This window comes from Callorhinchus milii, unplaced genomic scaffold, assembly GCF_018977255.1.
Source record: "Callorhinchus milii isolate IMCB2004 unplaced genomic scaffold, IMCB_Cmil_1.0 Scaffold2, whole genome shotgun sequence".
NCBI lineage: Eukaryota > Metazoa > Chordata > Chondrichthyes > Chimaeriformes > Callorhinchidae > Callorhinchus > Callorhinchus milii.
Window position 1 is genome coordinate 76,220,488 of NW_024704743.1, and position 25,896 is coordinate 76,246,383.

At 40.5% G+C, this 25,896-nt stretch overlaps 1 protein-coding gene across 1 annotated transcript; it reads left to right on the top strand.

Annotated features, from left to right (window-relative positions):
- The first annotated feature begins 5,011 nt into the window (after positions 1-5,011).
- On the top strand, positions 5,012-21,956 carry epdr1 (ependymin related 1). Its single transcript, XM_007900872.2, has 3 exons — positions 5,012-5,642; positions 16,138-16,346; positions 20,405-21,956. The coding sequence occupies exons 1-3, from the start codon at positions 5,371-5,373 to the stop codon at positions 20,593-20,595; spliced, it is 672 nt and encodes a 223-aa protein (XP_007899063.1). The 5' UTR covers positions 5,012-5,370; the 3' UTR covers positions 20,596-21,956.
- The last annotated feature ends 3,940 nt before the right edge of the window (positions 21,957-25,896 follow it).

Below are 25,896 nucleotides of genomic sequence, written 5' to 3' on the forward strand. Positions count from 1 at the left end.
CCACACTATATATACTGTACACACACCTTTTTATATCAAAGTATTTTTTTTTGGGGGGGGGGGTGGGGGGTGGTGGTGGGTGGGGGGGTGGGGGGGGGGGGGGTGGTGGGTGGGGGGAGCAAATCACCGTGGGTGGAGATGACTATTCCGTTGCTTTGCTTTGCAAAGCGACCAATTATGGGCTGAGGAAGGAGCGAGTTGATGATAGTGAGAGGAGGCGATCTGGAGCAATCCGCTGCCAATCACATTGACGCGGCAGCAGCAGCGGCAGCGCCTGTGGCCATCGCAGGTCGTGATTTAACGGGCAATAAAACACCCCACAACGGCAGACTGGGTCCCGCTCTCTTTTATATTTATTTTCTTGGCCACCCCGTCCTTTGGGTTTTTGTTTTTTTTACAGTGACCTCATTCCCATCCGCTTTTAAATCTCATATCGCATTCACCTCGTCCTCGTTTCACCCACTTTTGAGTCAATGATTTTTTTTTTGCAAAAAGATCTACCAGCTCTGCCCTGCTCTGGAGTTGTTTTTTTTTGCAGCATAACCCTGATCAAAGAGGGAACGCTTACCGAATGGTGTAGGTGCTTTCGTGATTGTTTCGTCTTAAAGTTTAGATACATATTTGTTCATTGCATCGTCTTAAAGTTTGGATAAAACGTGGGCAGTATGTTTGTTCGTTGCTGTAGATCTGTTGCTCGTTCTGTTATTTCATACCATCGCCAGAAGGGGGCTAACTGGATTTTACTGTTTCTTTTCCCTTAACCTGGGATGGATAAAGTGGATCAAATGTTAAATGGTCTTTTTAGCGCCCCACCACCCCTCTAATACGTGAAGGATCCTTTGTTGAGAGCAAAGATCTGCAGCTTCCAAACACGGAGGATCAGAATGAAAGACAACACATCTACAGGGGTTCAGCCAGAGAGAGAGAGAGAGAGAGATCGTTGCAGACTGTTGCTGAATGGTTCGAAACAGAATAGTTCAGTTAAACATTAAACCCGGTTTTGAGAGATGTGGGGCAACAGCGCTCGCCATAGTGAGGGACAATATAACAGGGCACGCAAAAGGAAATTGGACGGTTACCGCTGAAAGGCAGCAAAGTGCCGAAGTTAGGTCAGAATTTTGTTCAGTGAGTTGCATGAATGATGCATCAATGCAGAACAGCTACAAGCAACGGTCAGCAACTACTTTCACGTTGTCTGCGACGTTTGGATACCCGGTTATTTGGACAACGTTGGCCCAATGTCCCTGAAGGGCGTCAATCACAAATTCGACCAATTGTACTTTTACTCTGAAATGCAATTGTACTTTTACTCTGAAATGCAATTGGGTCAGTCATAATGATTCCGACTTGGTTCCTGAAGTTTTAATTTGAATAATACTTTGATAGATGTTTCATTTGGAATGTGTGCACTGTTTTATACCAAGTTACCAAAATTTATAGGGAAATTTGTACTGATGAAGCAATTCAGAATCTGCTCCAAGGATAATATCTAAGACATCAATAGATAGATCTCATAAACCTAATAACAGTGCTTCAAATATGCAATAAAATAAAATAACGTTGCCCATGTTTATTTTATTTGAATGAACCCCTTTTAAGGATTTTGAAGCACTATTACAAAGGCAATCACAATTTAACATTTTCAGAAAAGGAAGAAGTAACAAAGCACTACTAGTAATAATAATCCTTGCTTTTGATATGACGACTTACCACATCATTGAGACTTCTCAAAGCTCTTCACAGGATATATCGTCGAGCGGAGTGTCTATATTTTGTGGGCAAAACAGCAGTAGGCATTACAGATTTTCTTGGTGCAATGTACTCAAACATTGATTGTGCTCTAGTTTGCTCTGTAACACATGTCATTGTGTTTTTGCAAAATGACATTTTACCAAAGTGATTGAAGTCAAGGGGTGATCTAGAAAGATAGCTGACAATGGCACTGATATAATGACCTGAATGCTCAATTTCTGTGTGGAATGCTTCTTTGTCGTAATTGCCACTTAAATTAGTACCAATAGCATATATTAATCAGGCTGAATCGATTAAAAATGGCAAATGGAATCCTAGGTTTTGTGAGGTAATGCTAAACTTATATAAATTGTTAGTTAGACTGTAGTTAGAACATTATGTCTAGCTTTAGTCATCCCACTTTAGGAAGGATATCAACAACAACATGAATTTATATAGTGCTCTTCACGCAGGGTAACATCCCAGAGCGCTTGACATTCCCAGTCCAGTTGGGAATCTGACAACGTGGCAGGCGGAGAGTGAGGGGCGAGGTGACCGTAAGCACAATTAAAAAAAAGGTCTTTAGGCGGCATTTGAATGTGGAGAGGAATGGGACAAGGGGGAGGAGATAAAGAGAGAGAATTTCAGAGTTTCGGGGCTTAGTGGTTGAAGGCACGCAATGGTGGAGCAGAGGGGATGAGGGACAAATAGGAGGCCGGAGCCAGCCGAGCAGATGTAGAGCGTGGTGAAGATGAGGGTAAACAGGTTGGATAGGTAGGGTGGTGAGTGGGCATGAAGGGATTTGAAACGAGTGAGAGGATCTTGAATTTGATTTGTTCAGTAATTGGGAGCCAATGGAAATGGACAAGGACTGGTGTGATGGGGGTACGGAGTTTTGTGCCAGTGGGTATCTGGGCGGCTGAGTTTTGAATTCATTGTATTTTGTGTACGGTGGAGCTGGAGAGATCACCAAGGAGGGCATTGGAATAGTCCAGTTGGGAAGTGACAAAGACGTGGATGAGGGTTTTGCCTGAAGGGTTCATCAAGACAAATGGGGTGCAGAAATTTACAAGGATGGTACCGTGGATAAGTAGTTTGCCCTATCAGTAGAGACTGGTGGAACTGGTATTTTTCCATTGGAACAAAAAAGGTTGAGGGGTGCCTTGATGGAGATCTTTAAAGTTATGAGGTGTTTTGATAGAAAACAGCATTAAGGACCATCAACTCAAACAAATCAACAATAGAAATATTTTAAAAATACATGTTACAGTGAACAGGTTTTTTTCTTTTCATATGTGACTTGCAAAGGGAACATCCCTTCAGGTTGACTGTATACAATAAAAAATTACATTTGTAAAGCGCCTTTCACATCGGGAGGACATCCCAAGGCGCTGAACAGTCAGGGATTAGGACCCGAGCTGGGGGTGGGGTGGGGTCAGGGGTCGGAATCAGGGACAGTGGAGGGCAGAGAGGGTGGCCAAAGGCACGGTCAAAGAGGAGGGTCTTGAGGTGTGCGTTGAAGGAGGCAAGGGAGGGAGTGAGGCGAAGGGTATGTGGGATGGGGTACCAGAGGGTGGGGGCAGAGAGGCTGAAGGCCTGACTTCCGATGACTATGGTTTTTTTCTACAGAGGTTTCTCTACATTATCTGTTTATATGTAATTGTGTTACATTTTTTTCTGAGAGATTTGGCAGACCCACCCACCAGCTACCAACACATTCATGGAACAGTCAACCAAACTAACAAACTGAAATATTGTAAGTGTTGTTTTGGTCAGCTAGGGATCTGACACATAGGAAAATCCAATTATCATGTTTAAGAGAATCCAAACCAATTTTCCTGTGCCTGGATTAGGATGTGCATTCTTTCATTTAAGTGATAGGTAGGTCTGAGGTCAACGAAAACACCAATTTTGTACTTGTAGGATTTTAAAATAACTTATGGCTTTAAATTTTGTATGTGTATATTACATAATATGGACACATTGTTTTACATACACTGAATATCAATTATATGAAAGCATTTTTGCAGAAAGAATAATACAGTATATGCAAAATCTGCATATCAGACAATTTATTTTACACCTCTCTATACAGCACTTGGATTTTTAATGCAAACTATAAACATTAAATTTATATCTGTGTCAACATATTACACAATGGATACAGATAGATATCGAATACATACGCCATCTGTCTACGTATGTGTATCTGAGGTTATGTGCACACTTAATGCCTCGACATTGTGTGATATGTGAGCATTTTTGGAACACAATCTGTTAATAATAATCCCTGCATTTGATATAGTGCCTTTCACAACAGGAGGATGTCTCAAAGTGATTCACATGACATGACTTTAAATAATAAATAATCCCTTTATTTGATGGGAGAGCCTTTCAGGTTGGGAGAGTTTCTCTAAGCAATTCCACATAGTGTAGTGACTGTTTATTTTGCTTGATCTATGTACATAAGCATCTTTTGGACCTATGTGCATGTGTAACATCAAGAGACTCAACATCTTGTAACATGCGCGCATTTTCCAAACACGCCACATATATTACATCCTCGACCCTCAGTCCATATGTGCTCAGCATCCAGTGGAATGCATCTGTGCAAACCTCTAGGCAGAACTAGCTTGTGAGGGCAATGGTGTTTCCAAAAAAAATATTAATCACAAGTCTTAAAATAAATAACCTTGGGATAAAGCTCGTGTTTTTTAAAGCAAAAAAGGAGGCAGTGGGTCGATTGCACCCCAACCCCCCCCCGAATTCCCATACTTTGCACCCTACGTGCAGGGTGTGTGTGTGTGTGTGGTCAGGGTGTCCACAAATTAAAATGCATTTGCAGCCCAAAGTCAACCAAACACCACAGCCCAAAGCGTTGCCTCCTCCCGAAGTGGCCGATCCAGGTTTTGGTGCTTTTGAAACTGGGTAAGAAAAGGTCTTCAAAGGAGAGAGAGAGAGAGGGAGAGAGAGAGAGAAAAAAAAACGGGTTTCGCAGGTTTAAATCAAAAATGCATAAATCAGGCACCCACCCAAAGCACAGTTCAGCAAAAAAACACACACACACACATACACACACACCCAACGGAGCAACACTGCGAGCAGCGCTCCTGCCCTCCCCCCCCCACCCCCCGCAGCGCAGATGTGGGCGGATTTTGGGGCGGGTCCGCGGCCAATTCGGGCGCTTTTTTTGTTGCGGTAGCGCGGGCAGCGCTTTTCGGGCGTGTGCCCGATTTAATGTATGTGTGTATGTATGTGTGTGTGTGTGTGTGTGTATTTATTTATTTCGTAAACAGATTTGAAGTTAAAAAAAAACGTAGCATTTTAAGCCAAGTGCACGTTCCCTCCTTTTCTCAGCGCGGTCCGAAAAAGCACTGAAAGCCGAACTGGGAGACGGACCGCGCGTGATGTTGGGCTACTGTGTGGGGCGGGTGTTGGGCGGACTTTGGGCTACAAAGCGGAGTGAGTGCAAGTCTGTGGGCAAAACCGCTGCAGCCGCCGCTGCTGTGTGTGTGGGTGAGGCCCGGGGGTCACTGTGGCCCACGTGACCCGCCCGTCACACGAGAGGGACGGCGAGCAGTGGAACGTGTTTTTTTTGAAACGCAACGGACCCAACCGTCAACCGCCGCCGCCGCCATCATGCAGTCACGGTCGCTCTCCGCCCCCCGCCTCCTGCTGCTCCTCTGCCTGGCCACCCCCGGCGGCGCGTCCCCGCCGCAGCCGGTCCTGGGCCCCAGCCCGGGCCTCGCCTCGCAGCCCGTGCCGTGCCTGGCCCCCGAGCAGTGGGAAGGCAGGGCCGTGGTGTACGACCACAACACGGGCAGGAACAGCCGCCTCCTGCTCTCGTACGATGCCAAGAGCCGGCGAGTGCGGGCGCTGGAGGAGCAGAAGGGGCACTTCCCCTGCAAGAGGTGGGCCTGTTTGTTACTACCTGTACCATGGCGGGCGGGCGGGGGGTGGGGGGCAGTGCAGTGAAACCCTGTGGGGCAAGAGCAAGGGGTCAGGGTTTGCCATAAACTATACTACGCTCGTAGCCCCCCATTCCCCATCAAATAAATAATTGAGTTCAGTGCATTTGAAGCCAATAAAGGTCTTTAAGGAGACGTTTTGTACGTGAGGTTTATTTGTAAAGATTAAGGCACCCGCCCCAAAGTTGTCGCTCTTGTCAAATGCAAGGATCATCATTATTATTATTATTATTATTATTATTATTAAAGGTGGGGTTTTTTTTCCACGCGTAGCACAACACAAACACGTCCCCCGGTTGGCCGTGCACCCGCCCGCCCCTATCTCGCCGCATTGCGGGTGGACCATTTCCGGCCCCCAGCACCGCACTGCCCGCTCCCGGATTAGAGCACCGCTCTTCCTTGGGGGGGTGGGGGGGCGGAAGACAACAGCGATAATAATATATAAATCACGTTCCACAAACAAAAGCGAGTGACGATTTATGCGTCTGACTCCTCCTTCTTAGCTTCAGGATCAAGGGCAAATAAGGCGAGGGTCAGACCGCGTGTGGGAGCAGGTGCAGCCGGGCTGGTGGGCATCTTGGGTGCAGACGGACAACTGCTCTGTGTCATAACGTGTAACTAGCTGTTCAGGGTCATGGCACTACAAGATAATACCCCAAAACTAGCCGGACAGGGCAATACTGCCTTCAAGATAATAACCTGAACCAGCCTGTTAGGTCATGGCGCTTCAAGATAATAGCCTCAATCGCTTGTAACTGGCTGGTTAGGGTGTTTCAAGATAATAATCTGTAACTCGCTGGTCAGGGCAATGCTGCTTCAAGATAGCCCGTAACTGGCAGGTCAAGGCAATGAGCTTCAAGATAATAACCTGTAACTAACTGGTCAAATCTAATTTAACGGTCCATCAGCAGATCTAGCTGGACTACATTAAAACTTAACCCTCCGCCCTCACCTCTGCTAAATCGTCCTTCTATTCCAAGACAATCTTGGAGGCCAAAGACAACATCAGGCTCCTTTTCTCCACCACCAACCGGCTCCTCCGCCCACCCTCTCACGCCTCGCCCATCCTCTACTCCAACTGCGAGGAGACGCTGGACTTCCTCGAGACCAAAATCAAGGGGATCCATTCAGCCGCCTCTGCCCTTGCAACTGCTGCCCCATCCCCATCTCCCTCTTACACTCTGGCACCTACCCAATTCCCCCTCCACACCTTCAAACCTGTTTCCTCCTCTCTCATCAGCATCATAACCCATATGAAACCCACCACCTGCTCCCTTGACTCCACCCCTACCCTTCTTTTCACCTCCCAGCTCCACCTTCTTGCCCTTCTACTCACGGACATCATCAATATCTCCTTGTTCACTGGCACCATTCCCACCCCCTTAAAACCAGCTATCATCACCCCTATCCTCAAAAATTTTCCCTGGACCCATCCCTGCTCTCAAACTACTGCCCCATCTCCAACCTCCCTTTCCTGCTCCTTCCTCTCCCGCCACTCCCTCTATGAATCCCTCCAATCAAGTTTCCGTGCTGCTCACAGCACAGAAACAGCCTTGGTCAAAGTGACAAATGACATTTCTTTATCCTCCTTGCACTCTCTTGACTTTGACACCGTTGACCATTTTTTCCTCCTCCACATCAACCTTCATGATTCTGTCCTTGACTGATTCAAATCCTACCTTTCGCATCGTCTTCACTTCTCCTCCAGCCCCCGCACCGTCTCATGCAGTGTTCCGCAGGGCTCTGTCCTTCGTCCTCTCCTTCAATATCTACATGTTCCCATCTCTCTTGGTGAAACCATCCGCAGACACGGGGTCAACTTCTACATGTACGTGGATGACATCCAACTCTATCTCTCTGCCTCCATCCTCGACTCCAGGACCACTGCTGTCCTGACAGAATGTGTGTCAGACATCAAGTACTGGATAGGAGCTAACTTTCTCCAGTTGAATGTCAACAAGACCGAGGCTCTCCTAATTCGCTCCCGTCAGCGCCTCCACACCTCAGCCGCTGACAGCATCACCATCCAGGGATGCACATTACACCTTACCAACCCAGTCCGGAAACGTGGCGTCTTGTTTGACACTTAACTGTCATTTCTATCCCACATCGGTGCCATGACTCGGTCTGCCTTTCCGCACCTCGACATCGCCCAGCTCTGCCACTACCTCACCCCTCAGGTTGCTGAAACCCTCATCCATGCATTGATTACATCTCGGCTCGACTACACCAACTCCCTGCTTGACAGTCTTCCCAACTCTTCCCTACACAAGCTGCAGATCATCTAGAATTCTGCAGCTCGTGTCTTCCCCCTTATCAGGCTCCATGGTAGTTTGTAACATCTGAAAAATAGTACCGTTTCCCGCCATTGTTTTGCTTACTAGCCTGTTTTCATACTTTTATTTAGCCACAATTTTACAAACTGATACTTGCAAACCAAAAGTCAAAGTTGATGCCATAAATCCAGATTCTAAATAAAGCACAAGAGCTTCCATTATTTGGTTAATATTTTATGACACTTCAGTATCTTAGTGATAAGACTTTATTGCACTGTCTGGGTTCACAGCTTTGAATTCAAAGTGGTCTGTACTTGCTTAGTCTTACCATTTACTGATTTGCCATTGATTTCTTTTCATACCACATAGTTTTTAAATTACACAGAGTGGTGTAACTTTAATTTTCTCTCCCCATGAAATCTAAATGTGGAATTTCTCACTTAAGTTCATACAAAATATCTTTATTTTTGGAAATGTTGATTGTGAAATACAAGGCTTTAGATTGATGACTTCTAGAAGCAGTATTTAATTTGCAAAAATTCCATATCTATTTAGTTAAAATGCAAGTGCATTGCACCTTTTATCAGCTGTGGTTAATTGTTTTTGTTAAGTGCAAAGTGCTTCTGTGTTCCCTTCTGGTTATGAACCTATGCCCCTATGCTTAAATAAAGCACTACATGATATCTGTACTGACCACAGGTTACAAGACAAGCCACTCAGGTTTCAGCCATTAATCTTATCCATCTGTTTTTCCACTAGTCTGTGTTTTCATATTTAGAATTCCCTGGTCCATCTGTCCTGTACCTCCACCTTCTTCCGACAGTTCAAGACTGTTTTTTGTAACCTAAGAACCTTTACTTAATGTCCCAAGTACACTTAGCAGAAAAAACGTTTTTTTTGTAATAATTCCTGTCTAAATGGATTATATGGGCACTTGAAGCTGATTGATGATATTCTCTTGATTAAACAATAATCACAATGAAATCTAAACAAATTGGATTTTTAAACAAACACTAGATATATTGTTATCTATGAAAATAAGTGCACATGTTTAATCAAATATTGAAATGGATGTAATTGTGACTTGTAGTTTAAAAAAAGTTAGACTAATGTGGAGTCCTGTAGCTCAATTGTGGAGTCCTGTAGCTCAATGGTTAGAGCACTCGCTTTGCAAGCGAGAGACCTGAGTTCAATTCCAGGCAGGGCGAAACCTTGGGCAAGTTTCCTTACTCCTTCCAATAATCCCTCCAAAAACCAAAAACAATAATAAATTGGTCATTTTCAATCTACGACTGTTTGTGGGACATTGCTGTGCGCAAATGGCTGCCGCGTTCGCCCACAAATATACAGTCAATTCACTTTACAGTGTTCTGTGAAGCGCTTTGGGACGTCCTCCCGACGTGAAAAGCGCTATATCAAATGCAAGGATGATTATTATTATTATTAATTTATGATCTTATAAATTTGAGTAAGTATGCATTATCTTTGTATTGTTGTATATTTGTTTTTTGTAAAGATTCCCATAGGCATTTCCAACAGATCAGAAAACCTAGATCTGAGGAAGGTGTTCATCACTGTTTCATACAATAAACTACTGCATAAGATTCAGACTAGTGGGTTAGATGGCATCATATTAAAGTGCATTATCAACTACCTAATTGATAAAAGTTTTAGCGTCTTGGGACGTCCTCCCGATGTGAAAGGCGCTATACAAATGTAATCTTGTTGTTATTGAGTGGTAGTATATAAAGAGCTATCTGCTAGGAACTAGTCTCTAGTGATGTTGGTACCACTTTTAAAAAATATTCTATATGATTTGGGGATCTGGAATCATGCCAAAGATGTCCCAATTTGCAAATAAAACCAATTTGGAAGTCAGTGGCACTCAGATCAGTGTCCACAAGTTCAGAAGAGTGTATGTAGCAATGTATGCAGAAAGTTGGCATGTAAAAATGGAGAAATGTAATTATGAAAATATTATGAAATGTGTATCGGGAGAAAATCTGTGACATATAAAAGGACAGCAACCTTGAATATTTAGTGGGAAGGTCATGCACTGTATTCCCAGGTAGTTAAGAAAGCAAACAAAATGTTGAGCTGGGTAGATAAGAGTTGTATAGATAAGAGTAATATGCAAGTTTAAAAAAAGGGGTTTTAAAATTTGTATGTGGTTTTGATGAGACCACATCTGAACAATTGTGTACAATTTTTGTCTCTTATTTCAAAAAATATTTTTAGATATTGGAGCGAGTGCAGTGAAGGTTCCTATATTAATTCCTGAATTTAAGTGACTGAGCCAGGAGAGAAGATAAGCCACCCTCGTACTTTTGTTGCTTGGAGATGGTCTGAGCAGGACTTGAAAAGTTATGAAGCATTTAATAAATGTGGTTGCAGACTTTTTTTCTCCTGTATAGAAACCTTGAGAACAATGGACTATAGCTTCAAAGTGAATGTAATTTGTTGCTTTTGTTGAAAACAAAAATAATGAAATGTGCAGGAAAATTGATTTTAGTCAACTGGTTATAGGCATGTAGAACAAACTACCAAAGGAATTTCAAAAGAGGACCAGACAGGTTCATGGAAATTGACAGGAATTAGGATTATTAGATGATAAAACCAATTGTTATAAGAATCTTGTGGGAAGTTGAATGGGAAAGCTTAGTGAACCAATGGTCAACTTCTAGTGTTTTTCTGAGAATATTAGTTTTACTAAAAAATCAAAATACAGCATGAAAATAATAAGCAAATATTTAATAATTACAGTAAAAGTGGAAAAGGAGTTGGAAGTTAGTAGTTTAGTGAGTGTTTCTGTTATTTTGATTAGTTCATGCCAAATTGCTTAAACTCATTTCCCTGCTTTTTCTCCACCTCCTTAGTATGTTTGTGTGGTGTGGATGTGGTACTGGTTGTATAAGGCATAGCATAAATGATTCGTTTATTTCGGGATACATAATGTGATAGTTTTATTCAGTAGTTCCCATTCCTAATTGGCTTGCACTGGTTTCCATGTGTCGGATTCTTATCTCTGCATTGTGGAAACTGTGTTTATGCTTATCAGCACTAGATGACTGCATGCCTGGAAGTTAACAATTAGTGCAGACTAATTTGTCTGTGTACTGAATTTTCATGGTTGTTACTTTATCAGATTCTTTGAAAAGACAAATGTTATCAGACAAACAAAGTTCCACCCTTAATAAATATACAATTTACACTCACACCGCATCTTTCAAGCCAGGATGACATCCCAAAACGCCTGTCAATTCTGTCTGGTCACTGGAGCTGAAGGGATGAACTTTATTACAACATAGTGTGACTGGTACAATATACAATACCAGAATGAATTTTCAAAAAATGTTTGCCACCAAAGCACAATTAGCATACATTGTCTCCTTAAAGGTGATATACTTGATAACAGAATGTCGGAATCAAGTCAATCTCGGTGATGTGGTGATCTCGGTAGTTTGGTTAAGTCGGACCAAGTCCAGAGCATTGCTGGTGACAGATTAGTTAAACTCCAACAATACCCCAACATATACTCTGAGGATCCTCGAGCCTTGACCCTTGCCTACCTAATACTCCTTGGAATTAGGTAAGCAAGATGGGTCTCCAGGGAAAGAGTGCACATTCCTTTCCAGACACAGAAATTTCCATGTATAGGTGGCATATTTGAAACGTTGTCAAGTTTGGATATTCAAGCATGTGGATGGGGTTTCTACATGTGGTGGATACCAGGCTGACCAAAAAAAGTACATATGTGGCATCTCCCTGTGACAGAGTACAGATATTCAATGTTGATTTACATTCAGATTAATTCAAATTTCAATGCCTCTGATATTAAATGACAAACATGGATATCTATTATTATTATTTATTATTATTATCTACGAAATACACAGTTATTCCACTTTACAGCATGTACTGGGAAGCATTTTGAGACTTCCTCCCAATGCGAAAGGGCACTATATTAAATATAAGTATTATACCTATATATACTGTAAAACCAAGTGTGAAATTAGTCGTTTTGAAACAAGAATCCTACGTCGTCATGCAACCATTCCTCAAAAAGTACTTTAGCTCTGTATTGAATTTTGATTGAAAAGTACTGATGCTTAAACAATTTGTTAATCCAAAGTGGTTTAACATGCCTGTACTTGTCTGTAAGAGACTCGTATTGAAATCTTTGATGATTCTTCAACGTTGTCTGTAGAATCAAGATCTGGAACTAGTATCGTGCTTTCACAGTTCCTAGTGTGTTACTGTTGTGTTTTGCAGGATTGAGTGGGTTTTCTTAAAAGAGCCATTGATACAACTAGGCTTCTTGTTTCTTCTTCGGATCGCCCGAATTTTTACTAATGCTGATTTACCATTAGTGACCAGTAGAATTGCATCACCTAACCTTTGCAGAGGCTAGAAAGGTGCCTAACATCACCGTCATTGCTATATCTGCTCAGCTTCTGGTAGAAACCAGCATATTCAGAATATGACTATTCTATTGCACATTGCTCAGCCACTTGTACCCAATTCCACAAACTTTGCTCCAACAACAACTTACATTTATATAGCGCCCCTCACGCAGGGTTAGCATCCCAGAGCACTTGACAGTGGCGGAGCACAACACCGAACCGGGGGAGGGGGAGGTGACCGTAGGCACGGTCAAATAGGAAAGTCTGCAGGCGTGACCTGAAGATGGAGAAGGAAGGGAAAAGACGGAGGGATAGAGGAAGAGTATTCCAGCTTTTCGGGGCATAGTGGCTGAAAGCGTGGCCACCAACGGTCGGAGAGGTAGGGAGGTGCCAGAGCATGAACGGATTTGAAAACGAGTGTGAGGATCTTGAAATCGATCCATTCGGTGATAGGGAGCCATTGAAGCCTGGCTAGAACTGATAATAATAATAATAATAATAATAATAATCCTTGCATTTGATATAGCGCTTTTCACGTCGGGAGGACGTCCCAAAGCGCTTCACAGAACACACTGTAAAGTGAATTGACTGCATATTTGTGGGCGAACGCGGCAGCCAATTGCGCACAGCAATGTCCCACAAACAGTCGTAGATTGAAAATGACCAATTTATTATTGTTTTGTTTTTGGAGGGATTATTATTAGGCTCTGTGTGGAGTAAGAAAACTTGTCCAAGGTTTCGCCCTGCCGGGAATTGAACTCAGGTCTCTCGCTTGCAAAGCGAGTGCTCTAACCAATGAGCTACAGGACTCCACAATGTGATGGGGATACAGAGTTTAGTGCAGGTGACTGTGTGGGTGGCGGGAAGTGCTGTATTTGGATATCAAAATAAAGGCTATGGGCTCACGGATCCTGTCTCTGAGATACTCAGACTATCCTTTCCAATTTAATTGGCCAGGTTACCAAATATATGTTTAAGTATAAATATAACCTTGTCCTGTTTGAGGCAGCTCCAGAGTAAACTCACAATACACAGACCAGACCATAAGTGGATATGGGTTGAAAGTTTACCTTGTGTTTTTCTATGGGAAAATCAAAAGTTTGAAGATAAATTTCAAACCAAATCGAGAGCTTCATGTACCACACCTATACATTTGAAATTCCAGAGATATTTATTGGGATGGAATGCGCTCTCTCTCCATGGAAGGACACATCCTGCTTACGAAAGTATTAGGCGCAGGTTGGCATGGGCCAAGTCTAGAGTGCGCGTTGGCATTTTGCTAGAGTCAAACCATCTAAAAACAAATAGCTTGTCATTGAAAGCATTGTCTGGTAAGCTACTACCATACTGCGTATAATAATAATCCTTGCATTTGATATAGCTCCTTATTATGTCGTTGAGACATCTCAAAGCTCTTCACTGGATGTATTGTAAAGTGAATTGACTGTGTATTTTGTGGTCGAAACACAGCAGCCAATTGTGCACAGCAATATATGGATAACCGGTATACAGGCAATTCTAATTTTCCTTTGTGTATGGAGGCCAGTTGCAGAAGGGCAATGGTTAAAAATATCTTGCTTTTAGTTCTACCTGTTGGTTAAAGACCTTGGACTCATTTATATCAAAGACGAGCAGTACACCTATTTTTGTCACGATTTTATCAGCATGGGGCAGTCTAAAAATGCAGTGACCTTTTCCTTTGCAGTGGAAAACTTTCAACAGTGACAATTATATTTTTGGACCAATATTATTTTCAGTCTTGTCCTTAGTTCTGTTTTGTAACTTTGTCCTTGAAGAATAAAATAAGTCATTGTGCATTTCAGTTGCAAAACTTAATAAAACAAATGTCTTAAATAAATGTCAATATTTAAAGGAAAACCTTCATTGTGAAGTAGTACACAGGGAAATATTTCAATTAGTTTTTTATCGACTCCTGTCTTGTTTTAAGATATTTTTGCCAAACGACTGATAAATGTGTAGTCTAGAGGCAATTTGTTGTTGTAGAGGTACAACCTCTACACTTAATCCACACTTATCACTTGCAGTTCAGTTCCAAATTTTCAACCTTTGTTTTTACTAATAATAAGACCTCTTCTGCATGATACGAATACAATAAAATCATTTAAGTACGTTTTTGTACATTTATTTAAATTGTATGCAGAAAAACTGGTGATAAATACTTCACTAAAATGTTTTCCCTCAAGTTGTAAGCAAAGGTTTTTAATCTGAGAAACAGTAGTAAGTCTAAATTTAAATGGTTGTGATATTTCTGAAAGCTATCACGCAGTAAAATAAATGTTTGAAATACAGGTCAATCAAATTCAGACTGTTATAAATATGCTGATCTTAGAACTGAGACACGAGAGTGCCATAACTTAAGAATTAGATATAGATGATGAAGATATAGATGTAGATATAGAATAGTAGATGAGCTAGCCACATGAATATAGATTTTTCATTGCACCTGTTGTTTAATATTGCGACTGCAGAATCAACACATTATTGTATTCGTATCATGGAAAAGACGTCTTATTATTAGTAAAACCAAAGGTTGAAAATTTGGATCAGTATGAAAATGTACTGAATAGGACCAGTTTGGGATTTCTTTGAAAATTTGCCGCTGTGTCACTTTGCTGTCAACATGCAATAAAGAAAAAGAAGTTGGAGAGTGAAGAAAGATGAAAACAGAAATTTTTCACAAGGCAACTCAAATTGAGTTATGAAAATATCAATGGGTTAAGCCAGTAGTTGACTCTACCGCCGTTGGTTGCCTTTGTCACCTCTCGGCTGGACTTTTCAAATGCCCTCCTCGCCGGTCTCCCATCCACTACCATCCATAAAATCCAGATCATTCAAAACTCTGGCCCCCACATTCTCAACTGTACCAAACTCCGCTCCCTGATCACCCCAGTCCTTGCCAGACTGCACTGGCTGCCTATCCCAGAGAGGATCGACTTCAAGATCCTCACCCTTGTATTCAAATCCCTTCACTCCTCTGCAACCCCTACCTCTCTGACCTCCTCTCTCCTCAAAACAGTACCGTTGCCTTCGTTCCTCCGAGTCTGGCCTCCTCCTCGTCCCCCGAGTCCTCCGCCACCCTCGGCGGCCGTGCCTTCAGCCACTATGCTCTGAGGCTCTGGAATTCCCTTCCTCACTCCCTTCGCCTCGCCCCCTCTCTTCCTATTTTCAGGTCCCTGCAGAAGACCTTTCTTTTCAACCACGTCTTTGGTCACCTTCTTCCCCACCCTCCTGGCTCAGCCCCGGGATCCGTTACTGTGAAGCGATTTGAGACGCCATCCGGCTTGGAGGACGCTATATAAATCCAAGTTGTTGTTGTTGGTATTTTGTTTATATAGTGAATGTGAGAATAATTCTACAACAACAACTTGCATTGATATAATCCATTAAAAATGATCTGCATTTTTTTATTTTTGCTGTCTTATTTAAGGAGAAATTTGATGAGGTGAAGTGTTAAATTACTGAGCTTGTTTCACCAGATGTAAGAGTAATGGAACTACTTTTGCCCTGTACAAATACATGGTTATTGGTTACTGAATGGAATGGAAGATTGCCTTCCTTTAATTTCAGTTCCTTGCGTTCATTGAACCATGTGATGGATTTCATATTTCACTGTATGACATTAATTGATGTGGTTATTTGAACACCACTTGTATTTAATGTAATATTACAGTTAAATAAATCAGTTGTAACTGTTTTCACTGGAACAGAAATAATTTGTATTTTCTCTCTATCTTGTAGATTTTTTGAGTATATCTACCTGTACAAGGAGTCAGTACTCTTTAAAATTGAGCAGAAGACTAAGCAGTGTTCAAAACTGCATCTCACCGATGTATGGGATCCATACGATATTCCTAATAACTCTACCTATGAAGATCAATACTATATTGGTGGACCAGGAGACCAGATTGAGGTTCAAGAGTGGTCAGACAGAAAACCTGCTCGGAAATGTAAGTAACCCAGCAGTATTCGGTACAGTTGCAGTAGCAGGTAGCATGCAATTTGTTTGTCCACAGTAGCAGTCTAAACTTTATTCAATTTTTTTTGATTCCTCAACAATATTTCACTATCCAACAGATCATTTAAATTATCTACAGTGTTTTTCATTTAAGTATTCCAAAGCAGTTCCTCAAGAATTAAAATTTTAATCAGTTATTGTTTTAAGATGCAGCTATAATTTATATCTACCGTTTCCTAGCTGATGTCTTTCAGATTGATTAGTACCTACTTGGGTGATATAAAAGTCAAATTGGAAGGATTATAATCTACATGTTTTAGTGAACCCAAAAGCTTACTGCTACAGGATTCCTCTCCAATGGGATATACATCTAGATTAATAAAATAATAATAATAATCCTTGCATTTGATATAGCGCTTTTCACGTCTTCTAGACATCTCAAAGAACTTCACAGAATATACTGTAAAGTGAATTGACTGTATATTTGTGGGCGAAACGCAGTAGCCAATAAATAATAAATAATAATCCTTGATATTTGATAAATAATATTTGATATAGCACCTTATCACGTCTTCCAGACATTTCAAAGTGCTTCACAGAATGTACTGTAAAGTGAATTGACTATGTTTAGTGGGCGAAATGTGGCAGCCGAGAATTGAAGTGACCAATTTATTATTGTTTTTTTTTCTTGAGGGATTATTATTAGGCATCTTTTATAACCTTTTGAAGTTAATTTTCTAATTCGTGATATATTTCTCATTGCTCCGGTTGAGATCTCAGAATCATATTCCAAGATAATTTAAAGCATTTGAATCAAACCTGTATCAGCTTTCTCTGTCCAGTTTCCATTTAGCTATTGGTAAACAATGAAGTGTTCCAGAGTTCACACAAGGCTGTTTTGACTTTCAAACCTTGCACATTGCCTGCAAGAACATTAGGTCCTTTCTACAATATCCCAAAACCAGCCAAACTGTATTGATTTTTTTCTTACAACTGTTAAAATGCACTTTTCTGCAATGCAAATATGATCCCATTTACTCTTATCAGATTTGTAGGAACATTAGTCAGTTATTTGGATATTTAAACCATGGGGAACAAAATTGTCCAACTGTAGAATCTGATTTTGCAAAGTTAACTTTAATATTAGAATTGGCCCGTTTTTATTTTAAGCTTAAAACAGTTCAGTAATGTTTTACAAAGCACTCTTATGATTAGCTCAGGGCACACTCTGAGCACTATATCTACTATGAGTTGATTACTTGCCAAACCACACTGGAGCTGAACTGGCAAGAGGTCTGGTGATGTAGTGATTAAGATGCCAATGGTTTAAGTACATTGGGGGTACTGTTAGAATTTAATCAGCCAAAACCATATAGTTTATAATTACAAGACTAGCAAGTTTCTCGCTGCTCATCCAGCTATGACAACACTACATACTACATGCTAAGGTGTTGACTTTTAGTGTTATCAAGAGCAAAATCAGAAGAATTTCAACACTCAGTGATGACTACCCCTCCAAATCCCTTTGATGACCTTGGCTGGCTAATCATCAACTGTACTCAGGAGTACTGCTATATCAATGAACAGAAAAGGGAAACCTGAATATTGTTCGTGATTTGTAGTTTACATATTTCTGTTTAACTCAACACAATGCAGTATTTGTCCTCCCGACATGAAAGCTATATAAATGTAGGTTTCTTGTTGTTATACAAAGGAACATTGCATTTCTGGCTACCGATAGCTTTGTAGTGAGTAGTTAAGTATTAATGCTCTATTATGTATATCCCGTATTCATTGTTTGCTATTCCAATTATTTTAAATAAACTGACTGTAACTAGTAATTGTAAGAACAAGAAAAACAACTTCATGTCATAACGGTTGTAACAATGCACCTATCGACCCTGCTTCACTATTTTTAGTTCTTAGCAACATGTTTTCTAGTTCTCACTTCCCTGCCTTTCTCAAAAAATCCCCTCATTATTCTTTGTAGTCCTAGGGGGTTGCTACATTGTTGGAGGTACCATCCTTCAGATGAGATACTAAATTGGTCTGCTTGTTCAGGTGGACGTTAAAAGATCCCAAAGCACTTTTCAAAAAGGGAGTTTCTCCTCTTGTTTTGGCCAACAATCCCCCAAATAAAAATTGTTCACTTATTCCATGGTTATTTGTGGGACACTCTGCACACAAATTGGCTGTCGCATTCACCTACAAGTACAATCACTGCACTTAGCAATAAAAATCCTGTGAAGCATTTTGAGACGTCTCGATGACGTGATGAAGCATTATATCAAATGCAAGCATTATTGCTGTAAGTACCTATTTACTTCCCTTTATAACTTTTGTAATTGATTCTGTGCTTCTGGCATTCTGGCACTAAAAGTTTTCATAAACCTGTCGTGTGAATTCTACACATTAAATTTTAATTGGATTACCAACAATTTTAGGATTGCTGAGAAAATGAGGCGATTTGACACTGAAGTCCAGAAAATATGGCCCATCGCTCTAGTGCCACCATGTGGAAGCAATTCCTCAAATTATACTTATCAGGTGTACCAATAAACACATTGTATGATGTTTAGGTGTTGTGGATGTGTCATTCCAATAAATTGGTTGTGATCATTAAACAAAGCAATTGATTGCCTCCCTCATCAATGAATAATACGACAGCTATGCTCACGTAAGCCAATTTAAAGGGATTTGAGAGTGCTGTGTATATTCAAAGGAAACGTGACAGTAAAAAAAATTCAATGGGCATAACAATAATATTCTCAGCTCCATTTATATAATATAATAGTAATCTTTGCATTTGATATAGTGCTCCGTCATTTCTACTCAGACCAACAGCTTTGCACCCTCTAATGGTTTTTCATTGGCTTCCATTACTCTACCTTCCATAGCTTCCAACCTCTGTAAGCTTCAGCTCACCCAAACAGGTATAGCATGAATTTTCTCACACACTACATGCTTATTTTTCCTCACATTCTTGCCAGGCTCCACTGGCCCTGAGAACATTAACAGATTTTTTTTTAAAAGATCTTTTTCTTGACTTTCAAATCCCTTCACAGTTTCGCTCCTCTTAAGCCAATGTATTCTTCAGTCCTGTTATTCTTCCTGTATCCTATGCCCTTCCAATTCTGATCTATTGCTCCTTCCATTCTGGTCAAGTCTTCAGCCACCATACCCTCTGGATTTCTCTTCCAAAATGTCTTCATCTTTCTTCCACTCTGCCTGCTTTTAAAACTCTCTTAAAATGTAGCTCTTCAACCATACTATTTTCAACAAAACTTTAATCTCCCTTTTCCACCACAAATGTGCACCATCATATCTGTCGAGCGCTTTGGAACATTTTGAGCTATATTAAAATCTCTACCAGTTGTATTTGAAGATAATGTTGAAGTTTGCCACCTTCAAACAAACTGCAAGTTCAAAGAATTGTTTGACCAATATCTCTATTTTATGTAAATTGTATATGTGAACTTGTGAATTTGATGATTATTCATACTTCAGTCCCAACTGAATCATGCAATAAATAGTTCAACATGCTTAAAAACTAACCCACAATGGAAATAACTGCATGCTCAAATTTTGCATTTGATTGTTGAAACTTTTCCCAGTTTGCGTTCCATTTAATATTGCATCATTTCTTTTGTTGTGAAATCATGAATCCCGAGTTTCACAGATGAATTCTCTGCCCAGCTGGTATGTGTTGAAGGTTTGTGAAGTATACCAATGAAATCCTGCAAATTAAGAAGTTTTTATTTACATTTTTATTAATTGATTATTCACCTCATTGAAGTTTGTGGGATGTTGCAGACAAGGATTAGATACTGGATATGCATGCAAAACAGCAGAAATTAAATATTACTACACTTTGCGATGTGTATACACACACAAAATTTACCACACAAATGAGATATTTCAACATGAGGCACTACATCAAATGCAATACCTATGATGAATTACGTAATAATGTGATATCTGCAAAGTTAATATGTTGAAGGGCACATTGAACAGTTGTTACTTACTTTCTGATATATTTTTATATTTCAGTTGAAACCTGGGTTGGAATATACACAGTTAAGGACTGCTATCCAGTGCAAGAAACCTATACCAAGAGCTACAGTGTAACAACCTCAACCCGCTTTTTTGATCTGCAACTAGGAATTAGTGACCCATCTGTGTTCACCCCACCCAACACCTGCCAGGCAGGCAATCTAGAGGAGATGAGCGATGGTTGCTGACCGTAAAGCGCTGGCTGCAGTACAACCACCATTTATCAATTGTTTCTGTTGCGATGGACCCGTTGCTTAAAAACCATCAGTTGTGCCACCTTCTCTTGAATGCTGACGTGCCCGGGAACTGTCAGGACACCTCTCTGCGGGGGTTGGAGTTCCCTTATATACAAATAGCCTGTTGATTGATGTGTTGTTTCCAAGAAAAAAAGGAAAGGTTGTGCTTGCAGCTGCTGCAGTCCATGTATAACCCTGCCCAAGAAGAGGTCTTCAGTATGTGTGTATACACACTGCAAAGTCCATCTGTTAATTATCTGCCATGCCGTTAATATAAGTTTAACAAATACTAGAATTCAATTGTGATTGTGATCGCTCATCTTTGTGTTTGGCAACATAAAATATTTAGTTCCACCTAAAGAATGAGGATTAGAATACTGTAATTCCTTTACAATTAAGCTTAGAGTAAATACAAATATGTAATCCTTTAATGATGATATTTTGATTTTCATAGCAGACTTTTAAAAAAATGTTATGAAAATCAAAGTGGAAACTTGTGTTGCTATTAATGAGTTAACCCTTCAAGTGTTAACAGGGACAGGAAGCTTCAGCTCACCCTGTGATGCTGAAATACTTTAAAATATTGTAAAAAAAAGACTTCTACCTGTCATAACTTTTCTTTTCCTTGTACACTCTTATTTCTAAATCTACCTTTATTATAAACTTTTAACACTAACATGTTTTCCCAGTATATTTTGTCACTATTTTACCAAGGAGCCCCACATAGAAAAATCTGTCTACTGGTTGAATTCAAAGATGATATAATCTGGCAATTAATACTCAGAACTGTAAAGATTTGTATTGCTATGCTTGACCAGGACAAGTTTTGACATGTTTTAAAGCTTTAACACAAGAAGTATGATCTAATTTGTGGAGCAAGCACCACATTGTCTCCTGATGCAAACATGTCTGTGACACTTGAGGGTTAATGAGTAATGCATTTGAAAGCTTCACCTCAAAACCAGAGTGATAAAGAGTCACATTGAAACTTGAATATCCTGAGAGGAAATGTTATATCACTGTAGGCATTGAGGTACCCATCTTTCTAGCTCATTGATCTGCTTTATTCTAAATACTGTCCTGTATCTCTAAAATTCTAAAGTAGTGAGATTTACTGTTTTTCAAATAAAGTGCAGGGTTGATGAAATGTTTAGAAATGCTGTTGGTTTCAACTGGGAGGATTGTGTTTTAAAATAATAACTCTGATGGAGATGGATTTCTTTGTGAGTTAATCTGTCAGAGAAGTTTGCTGAGTATTTAATTCTGTCATGCAATAGCCTGAATCTATGAAATAAACCTTCTCCTAGACTAAATCAAAGACTAGTGTTTCTGTACAAACATGCAGATTTGTGTGTTTTCTCCCCAGAGGCTCAAATCGCCTCCTCTACATTATCCAGGAAAGTGTTATGCATGTAAATTGTGTGATAAGATTTGAGGCATAGCATTTGATAAAGTTCCACAAACTCAAATTTCTTGTACCTTCAAAAGCCCGTTGACACATTGGAGAGGGGCAAGTGCTGGAAAGGTACAGAGAAGAGCAACCAGGATTATTCCATAGCAGACAGTCTATTCTGATGCTCCAATACAGTGTTGGAGTTGCCATCCTTCAGATGAGATGTTAAATCAAGTCCCATCTCAGTTATTCTACATATAGGACCCTATATAATGGAAGTTGTTGTATATGAGGTGGGTTTCATTTAAATCAAATTATATTAGTTTCACTTTGGTATCACTTCATAAATTGACACAGGAACTCCAAGTTGATAACCTTTACTGTGAAAATAAATCATACTTCCAAACATAGTGCTTTGCTGTCAGCTGGTTAATATTCAGAGAAACCTGCATACTGTATTTCAACTTTTCCAATTCTTAATTTGACCTGGTAATGGCTTGTGTGCAGAAATTAATTTCAGTCATCTAGACTGTCAACCTCAGAATAATTATTGCATTTAAGAAGGACAAAACTGGGATTCAGGGACCAAGAATGTGGGCAAAACAGTCAAAGATGTAGATGTTTAGAAACACTATTAATAAGGTTGTAATTTTGAAAACCACAGCAATAAAATATAAGTATTGGCACACATTTTCATATAAAACATGCAGTATTTTCCTATTATTTTTGATATAATTATTGTTTACTTACAAAATACATTGTCACTGCTCATTCCTGAGAAGCACTTTGAGATGCCTTAAGGCCCTATGTCAAATGCAAAGATTATTATATTCCTTGTGCAATAATACAAATTGCATATTGTAACAAGATTCATTCAGAATAAGTTCTTCGGTCCATTTCATCTTATCTTGCCAGAATACCCACCCTATCTTAACAAATGGTTTCTCCTCCCGCCCCTGCCCGGTCACCTGTGGGGACCCCAGGGCTCCATTCTTGCCCTCTTTTCCTTATCCATATGCTTCCTCTGGGCGATATCACCTGCAGACATGGGGTAAACTTTCATATGTTTGCAGATGACACACAAATCTACTTTGCCTCCTCCAGTACCAACTCCAGGTCTGCCAATGTTCTATCAGTTTGTCTAGCATTCATCAAGGCCTGGATGAGTGTAAACTTCCTACAGCTGAATATGGACAAGACGGAAGCCATACTCCTTGGCTCCCGTCAACGTCTTCACTCCTGCGGATCTAAACTCCTCAACCTCCCTGCGCTCTTCCTCACACTCACCGAACCAGTGCGCGACCTAAGCGTCCGGTTTGTCCCCAGCTGTCCTTTCTCCCCCACATCCGATCCCTAACCAGGACCGCCTTCTTCCACCTCCGCCACATTGTCCGCCTCTGACTACCTTACCCTAAATGCAGCCAAAACCATCGTGCATGCATTTGTTACCTCCCGCCTGGATTACTCCAACGCACTCCTCGCCGGTCTCCCCAGCTCCACTATTCAAAAGATCCAGCTCATTCAAAACTCAGCTGCCCATATACTGACCCGGACCAAACTCCGTATCCACATCTCACCAGTTCTGGCCGGGCTCCACTGGCTCCACATCATCGAACGGATCGACTTCAAAATCCTCACACTTGTGCTCAAATCCATTCACTCCCTGGCACCTCCCTACCTCTCCAACCTCCTCACTCCCCAATCAACCTCCCGGTGCCTCTCTTGACATGCACCGGCCTCTTGCTCGTCCTTCCTACCCTCTGCCCCACCATCGGAGATTGTACTTTCAGCCACTATGCCTCAAAACTCTGGAACACTTCCTCAATCCCTTTGCCTTGCCCCCTCTCTCCCCTCTTTCAAGTCCAGTCTGAAAACTTTCGTCGACCATGCCTACGGCCAGCTCTTCCCTCCCCCCAGCTTGGAATCAAGCTCTGCCACTGCTAAGCGCTCTGAGACGTTACCCTGCGTGGAGGGCACTATATAAGTGCAAGTTGTTTTATCATCTTCCCATCACACCATCAAACTTTTTTTAAAATTAGTCCAATGTCTTGGCATCAAACACACTATCTGCTAACCTGTTCCAGTCATTAATTACACACTGGGCAAAGAAATACTTCCTGGTGTCTGTCCTGAAATTGCTCTTTGCAACTCTGAACATATCGTATTTTTCAGTGTCATGAATGTCCCCTCACATATTTAATCTGAGAATGTGAATAACAATAAGCCAAATAAAAATTATCTAGACTCCTGAAAGTAATGAAGCAAAACTGCAGGTTATTAATTGAATGTTACAACCTACATCATTCAACTCTGCTCAGATTCAAGTGAATTGATACTACTTGTAGAATGTCTACTGGTGTTTTACATTTGAAAAATGCAGTAATTAAAATGACTACTTACAAAAATCTCAGAAATTGCTACATTTGAAGTATTCGGTTCAGGTTCATAATAACAATAATTCAGATATGGTTGCTAGTAAGAGAATGACTGCAACATTCAGAAGTTTTTTTATAGAATATTTTTCAAAAATCCTTGCCACGATTCAGTTGTTTGCATATTTTGCATTTACTTTTCTTTTTAATCATATTTTCCATTGCATCTATGAAACGGAAAATATGACCATGACCTTGCCCAGAATAGTTTACTGGGCTCATTAATTTTGCACAATGTATGGTGAATAAATAGCTACAAAGCAGTTTGAGAGGCTGACCATCGTGTATTTGATTAAATGGATAAAATGACATCAGCTCTCCTGAACATGGTGCTGTTTGAGTTTGTGTGGATCATTTATTTTACACAAAAGGAATTTGAATCATAAGAACTAAAATTACTTGGAAAAGTGTATCAAAATATGAATTCAACAGAGTCTCATAGAAGTTCTTGAATTGTTCACTATAGTAAGAGGTTTGATTCTATTTAGTCTCTTTAGATATTAAGTTTGCTTGTGAATCCTGAGGAGCTCAGTTGGTCTTTATACAATTCCTGACCCTGCCAATTATCTCTCTGCCATTTGATTGAATCAGGACAGCAATAAATGCCTCTAATTATGGAAATTGAGCAATAATAATAAATAAGTTTTGCACATAGAAGTGACATCAGATTTACTAGCAAGTTAGTTAGCAAACAGTTGTTTAATATCTTGTAACATTGGTAATAAGTAAAATACATATTTGATTTCATTGCATAAAACTGCAAATTAAAATATGATGGAAAACCATTTAGGCTTCCACCAATTTTATCATCTTATGACTATTTGTGGGACCTTGCAGGTGCTAATGACTTGAAGATTTGCTAACTAAAACAATCACTTGACAAGTGCTTGAAGTACTTTGAGAAATTTCAATGTAGTAAATGTAAATTGCTCACTAATTGTCTTCCCTGTCTCCCACAAAAATAATTAATTCTGCTTCCTTGTCATGGAGCCTGGTAGCCCTTCTGTACCATGCTTAAGTAGCCTTTACAATACAATACAGAATGATATTTGTATAGCACATTTCATGTCAGGAGGACTTGTTCATATATGAGCCTCATGAGTGCTTTTAAAGAGGCTATTTGACCATGGGATGTAGCACAGCATCATCCTTCAGATTCACCTTCCTGCAAGGGACTGACAACCCACCAAGGGTAGGAGTCTAAGCTGATTTGCCCTTCCAGGGGAGTTGAGGCCAATTGTAACACTCTTAAACTGCCGCCTCGACTGAGGCAAACAGATGATTCCAATCTGCGACCTCCTGGTCTGAGAACCTCACTCTCACTGTTTTTACCTCTCTAGGCCATCAGACATTCTTCTTTCAAGTATGCCCCCAACCTATGGAACTCCATCCAACATTCCCTTCTCCTCACTCCCTCCCTTGTCTCCT